General features: G+C 62.2%; 1 protein-coding gene across 1 annotated transcript in view; it reads left to right on the top strand.

Annotated features, from left to right (window-relative positions):
- The first annotated feature begins 458 nt into the window (after positions 1-458).
- The window catches only part of TNFRSF1B (TNF receptor superfamily member 1B), a 29,619-nt gene continuing 24,077 nt past the window's right edge, over positions 459-6,000 (top strand). The window contains exon 1 of the mRNA XM_084875344.1: positions 459-629. Within this exon, the coding sequence (XP_084731470.1) occupies positions 552-629 (78 nt within the window). The 5' untranslated portion in view covers positions 459-551. The remainder of the gene's footprint in view (positions 630-6,000) is intronic.

The following is a 6,000-nucleotide window of genomic DNA, read 5'->3' as shown; positions in this document are numbered from 1 at the left end:
AGGGGGAAGTCACCTGAAGAGTGTGCCCCCCATCGCAGGAGGAGCAGCGCCCCAGAACAGACCACCTGTTGAGCGACAGGCACAGCCCCAGGGCAACCACAAACCTGGTGGGATCTTGTCCCTAGTGTGGGTCTCCTGCCCCTACACTGAGAGGGGGTGTCCGGGGAGGGGGCATTAGAGGGAAGTTGAGGGGTCCCCGAGGGCTGGGGGTGGCTGACGCTGGATAAAGCACCGAAATGGCAGAGAGGGCCAGGATGGGCTCTGCGAGAGCGAGGGTCCTGGTGGGAGGGCCTGCCGGGCAGCAGGCTGGGGCTGGGGAGGAGGTGGCGTGGGAGGAAGGAGGAGGAGCAGCGGGAGGGAAGAGCCCCGCCCCGCCCCTCTAGCCCCGCCCCCTGTTTTCCCTAGCCCCGCCCCCAGGCCTCTAGCCGGGCGCAGGGTCTTTCGCTTTCAGTGGAGGCGCGGCGGCGCAGCGGAGCGGAGCGGAAGAAGTCCCGAGGAGCCCGGAGCCCGGGCCGCCGGCCGGACCTGCCGCTGCCGCCGCCACGCGCCCCATGGCTCCCGCCGCCCTCGGAGCCGTGCTGGCCTTCGGACTGCAGCTCTGGGCCGCGGGCCACGCCGTGCCCGCCCAGGTGGGTGCCTCACGGGCCCCGGAGTGCGCCTGCCCTCACGCCCACCCGGGGGGCGCCGGCCACGAGCTCCGTCCCGGGGCGCCGAGGCCGGGGCGCGGGGCTCGGGAAAATGGGGGAGCAGCCGCGCGCCCCGCCGGGTCGGACACTGCGCGCCGCTGGGGAGACCCGTTTGGCACCGAAGGGGGGGTGTGGGGGGCCCCGAACTCAGGCTCCCGGGGTCGGGGCGCAGCCACGTCCCTCCGCCAGGACCGGCCGGGCGTTTGGACATCCCAGCTTCGTTACCCGGTGACTGCCGAGACCAGGCTTCCCGCGGGGGCAGGAGGTGTCTGCTCTGGGGTGCTGCGCCTCCTGCGACGCGGGGCACCCTCTTCAGATGACTTCCCCCTCCTCTGGGTCCTGGCTTTCCTCTTTCTTAGAAATACAAGGGCCGCGTGTCTGCAAGGAGAGGGCCAGGTGTACAGCAGGCGCCTAATAAGGGCACAGGGAAACCGTGGGCTCATTTCCTTCCCAGGAGCCGCCTGGCGTGTCCAGCGGTCACTTGAGAGTCTCTTCTCCGGGGGCTGCGGGGTAATGAGGAGGAGATGGTGTCCTCGGTTTCCCCTGGACCCACCTGCCCTCGGGGCCTGTCCTGTGCTCGCGCCCTAGGGACCAAGGAGGAGAGGGAGGACTTGTGGGTGTTTTCAAGGGGCCCCAGGAAAATGGAGAGGGCAGGAACCCAGACCCGTTATTCTAACTGCACCCACCAACCAGCAAGGCAGTGGCATGACTTGTCCTCTGCTTTTGTGGCTGCCTCCATGCTCTGGTCCAATAGAGGGACCCATTTTACAGAGAAGGAGAACTGAGGCTCAGAGAGCTCCTTGTATTCCATGGAAGGGTGGGGGGGCAGTCTTCCTCCAAAGGGTCTCTTCCTACCCCCCCCCCCCCCAACGCTGGGGAGGGGGTGGGCCTTCCCCGTGGACATGGAGTTTGTAGGGAGCCATCTTGGACGTCTTGACCAGGAAGGAAGGTGGGGGAGGTGGCCTTGGCTCATGTGGCCCTGTGTGGTGACTCACCGGCAGAGGCTGAAATTTCAAGAGTCCAGTTCTTAAAGGCAGAGGAGGGGCTGTCCAGCCAGAATGGACTCTCACACAGTGGATTGTGGGGGACTGCCCCAGAGGTTGTCCTGGAAACAGCGGTGGTCCTGGGTGGAGAGTCCCAGTGTGAGAGCTGAGCGTGGGTGCAGATGGCAGTGGCCCTCAGCCTGACCACGGTGTCACCCTGCTCCCGTGCACCTGAGCCCCTGGGGTGGAGGCACAGGTGTCTGTGGCCCACGGGACACCAGGCCCGACCGAGTCCTGGATGGAGATGAGGGGTTTCCCTTGTATCTCTCACTTCCCTACCCTCTCGACCGGCTCCGGGGTCACCGCAGGTTCCCTCCTCCTGGTACTATCTCCAGAGCCTTCGAGCTGAACTCTTGGCCCTGCACCCCCTCCCATGGACCCTCCTTGGTGGCATTGCAGGGGCCCCTCTAGTTGGAGCATCTCTCTCCCTGCCTGAGAAGCCTCTGTGGCCCCCAGTGGCGGAAGCAGAACCCCCGCCCCCCCAACCCGCCCGTGTCTCAGGGCAGAGGTATCCCAGTTCTTGCTGCCCCCTCTCTGCACCTGTACCTGACACCCTGTGAAACAGTGTACCCCGTGTTATTCAGGGGGCACCCCTTGCCCTGACCTCAGGGCCTTTGCAAATGCCACCCCCTGCATTCTTCATTCTTCCGGCTGGCTCTGATCCTTTTCCCTTTCCCTCTCAGAGCCCTTGTCCCTCTCCAGGACAAGCTACATTCTGCTTTAAACATTATTTTTATTTTTATTTTTATTGATTTGAGAGAGGAAAGGAGAAGGAGAGAGATAGAAACATCCATGATGAGAGAGAATCATTGATCGGCTGCCTCCTGCAGGCCCCACCCTGGGGGTCAAGCCCGCAACCCAGGAATATGGCCTGGCCAGGGATTGAACCCCGACCTCCTGGTTCATAGGTGGTCGCTCAACCGCTGAGCCATGTTCTTAATCAAGTTTTTATCCGCCTGGATAGATAGAAAGTTCCTTGAGGGCAGGGATTGAGGAGCCCTCCTCCTCCTCGTTATCACCAGCACCATCGCTCCAGTTTCTGGAACGTCTCCTGAGAGTCTGGTGCTGTGCCAGGAATTTACCGCAGAATCCCCCTGGAATTTTCCTTCCAGCAGCTCCTAAAAGGTGGACGCTGCTGTTCCCATTTGAGAGGTGGTGGCGTTTCCCAGGATTGCAGAGCTGAGGGCGAGGAGGGGGGAGGCAGGGATATGAATGCAGGTCTGCCTGCTTCCAGAGCCCTTCGCACTCGCCTCCCCGTGCCCGGATCCCTGTTCCTGCCCTCAGCGGGCCCCTCGCACACAGTGGGTCCTGTGTCATGTGGGCTGTCACTAGACGGAGTCACAGAGAGCCCAGGGCCACCTGAGCTGGCTGCAGGGACAGCAGACTCGCTGTGTACTCAGGGCGTGTGCCTCCTTTAAAAGCTGTGTTTGTTGGCTGGGGTGGAATGGACTGGACGTTCCTTCGTTCACTGGACAAATAAATGCCAGTGAAGTTGGGAGGATAGGTGAGTGGTTGGTGTCCTGTAATGAGGGTGGGCGGGGCCCCGGCAGTCTGGCTTTTTGTTATTGTCGGGGAGGAGCTGAGGGGATCCCAACCTGGCTGGGTCTGACCTACCTACCCCTGGACATCTTGGGGTGTGGGGGCTGCTGTTTGCCTCCTCAGTACCCAGCTCAGGATACGGGAGAGGCCGGGACTTCCAGGCTGGCCTGGGGGTGTTGGCCATCGGCGTGGCGCTGGGTGGTCCAGGTGTGTGCTGGCCCAGATGTCCGTGACAGCCTCGCAGGGCACCTGTGTGCTGCGTGAGCATGTGACCCAGGTGTCATTGCTTCCGAGGGCAGTGGTCGGGTGGCCTGGCACCTTGAGGCTGTGCCATTCACCCGTTCACCCCCCCAGCAGTCACAGACGCCTACTCCGAGCTCAGCCCAGTGCTGGGCTCCAGGGACCACGATGGCCACGACCCAGCTGCAGCCTTCCGGGAGCCACGCTGCCAGTGCTCACTGACCTGGGCTCTGCCCCTCACTGCCCCTGGCACCCAGGCCAGGGCGTGGGGAGTTCTGTCTACCTCCTCTTCCTCTCAGGTCCAAGAGGATATGGAAGGCCTGGAGCCGATCAGGCTGAGAACCTGCCAGTGTCTGGTGGCCCTCCCTCGTCCTGGTCCTTGCAGGGCTGGAGACGTTTTACGGCTTCGTGGGGGAGGAGCCGTGGAGGTTGTGGGGAGGGAGGGAGGGAGGGGAGGAGGAGTCCGATGCCCGCTGTGCTGTGTTGTATGCGCCCGTGTGCTACGTTCAACTCAGCACATCGGCTCAGTTCTCAGTTCTGTGCCCCGCTGGCCTTTTTCTGTTCCTCAAACAGGCCCCGCCCATGCCCGCCTCCGGGCCTTCGCACTTGCTGTCCCCTCCGCCTTGACCGTTCCTCCTGCTGGTATCTCCCGGTGTCCTTCCCTCCCTTCCTCTGCGCCTTCTCGGGCCATCCTGCCCGTGAAAGCTCCCACCGGGCACTCTCACTCGCTGCCCTGCGTTGTTTTCCTAAATAACACTCATGGCCTCTCCTGTTTTTCCACTTTTATGTGGGTCTTCCACGTAGAGTGCACGCACGGCGAGGGCAGGGACATGCCCACCGCGATAGAGCGGGTTTCTCTGGACATCTGGGTGGCGGTTGCGTGGGCTGTCCTGCTGGTCAGAGGATCTTCAGCAGCTTTCCTGGCCTCTGCCCGCCGGGTGCAGAAGCACTGCCCCTTCCGTTTTGATCATTGAAATGGCTCCAGATATTGCTCGATGTCTCCTCTGGGGAAGCCCTGGCCTAGAGCAGTGCCTGGAGCGTAGTAGGTCCGCAGAAAGTGTTGACTAAATGCCCCAAAATGCTCACCTGACCTGTATAGTGACCTCGTTTTGCGGATGAGACAGTCGTTTGAAAGGCCAGTGGTGACAGGACTGGCATCCAGTCGGTCTCCCTCTCTCTGGACTGTTTTTTCTGGGCTCGTCTCTGCTCCATCGAGTCTGCAGAGGCCCGGGGTGCTCTCCTTAAAAGGCTCACCCCTCCTTCCCACCCTGGCTCACAGGGGCCACTCACTGGCTGAGGCTCGGGTAGGAACGTGCTTTGTCCAGAAGCTGGCAGGGAGGGGAGCTGGGGCTCAGGGTAGGGAGAGGGGTGCTTAGGATGGGAAGATAGTGGAGATGCCGTGGCTCCCGGTTCCGGCCACTCTGCCGGCCACGGGGAAGCAGCATTGATGACTTAGGGAATGGGCCCGACCTCAGAATCCGACAGACCTCAGCACAAATCCTTCCTCTGCTCTTTACAGACCAGGTGTCTGTGGCATGCCTGGGAGCCTCTGTGTTCCCATCAGTGAAATGGGACTGATCCCCACCTCCCTGGCTGGTTGTCAGTATTAAGAGTACTTTATGGGTGGCAAAGCCTGTGGGCAGCTATTGGAGCATGGGTGGCTTTGCAGGTCTGACCGCCTCTGGTCGTGGGGCAGTGCCAGGCTGAGCGGGGCCACTGAGCGGGGCCACCCGGCTCTCTGTCTGAGCCACAGAGCCACGAGGTGTGGGCGGCAGACCGCCAGCTGCCCAGAGCTCCTGCTCAGCATCCTCGAGGTCAGTCTCCCCGCTGCTGGGCTGTGCTTCCTTCCCAGACGCCCCCGTGCTGGGCCTCTCGCACCCCCTGCCCAGCGGCCTGGCTGTAGGCCCCGAGGAATGTGGCAAAGCCTGTCAGGAAGTCAGGATCCCGCCCCTCCCCACTCCTTCCAGTGAGTGACAGGTCCTGAGCAGGGTGACCCCTGTGTGAAGGGGCTGCAGGAGGCCCCCGCTTTCCCACCTGCAGGGTAGGCATGGCTGGCTCCAGCTGCTGTCTCTAAATAGTCTCTTCCATCTCGCCCTGGCAGGTTTGGCTCAGTGGATAGAGCGTCGGCCTTTGGACTGAAGGGTCCTGGGTTCAATTCCAGTCCAGGGCATGTACCTTGGTTGCGGGCTCCTTTCTGGTCTAGGCCCTGGCTGGGGCTCATGCCGGAGGCACCAAATTGGTGGGCTTATTTCCCATTAGTGTTTCTCTCTGTTTTTCCCTTTCTCTTCCACCCTCTCTAAAAATCAATGGGAAAATGCCCTCGGGTGAGGATTTAAAAAGCAAAACCTGCCTCTTCCATCTCTAATCTCCTGGAGCCTAAGGTCCTGTTTCTGTGTAACCAGGGAGGCCCTGTGGGTCGTGCCGCCAACCCCCAGCCTTCACGTGACTTCCGAGGCGGCAGGGCCGCAGCGGAGGAGCCTGGCCTGGGTGTC

The sequence above is a fragment of the Pipistrellus hanaki genome, assembly GCF_964339955.1.
Source record: "Pipistrellus hanaki genome assembly, chromosome: 2".
Classification (NCBI taxonomy): domain Eukaryota; kingdom Metazoa; phylum Chordata; class Mammalia; order Chiroptera; family Vespertilionidae; genus Pipistrellus; species Pipistrellus hanaki.
This window is presented reverse-complemented; position numbering and strand designations above follow the sequence as displayed.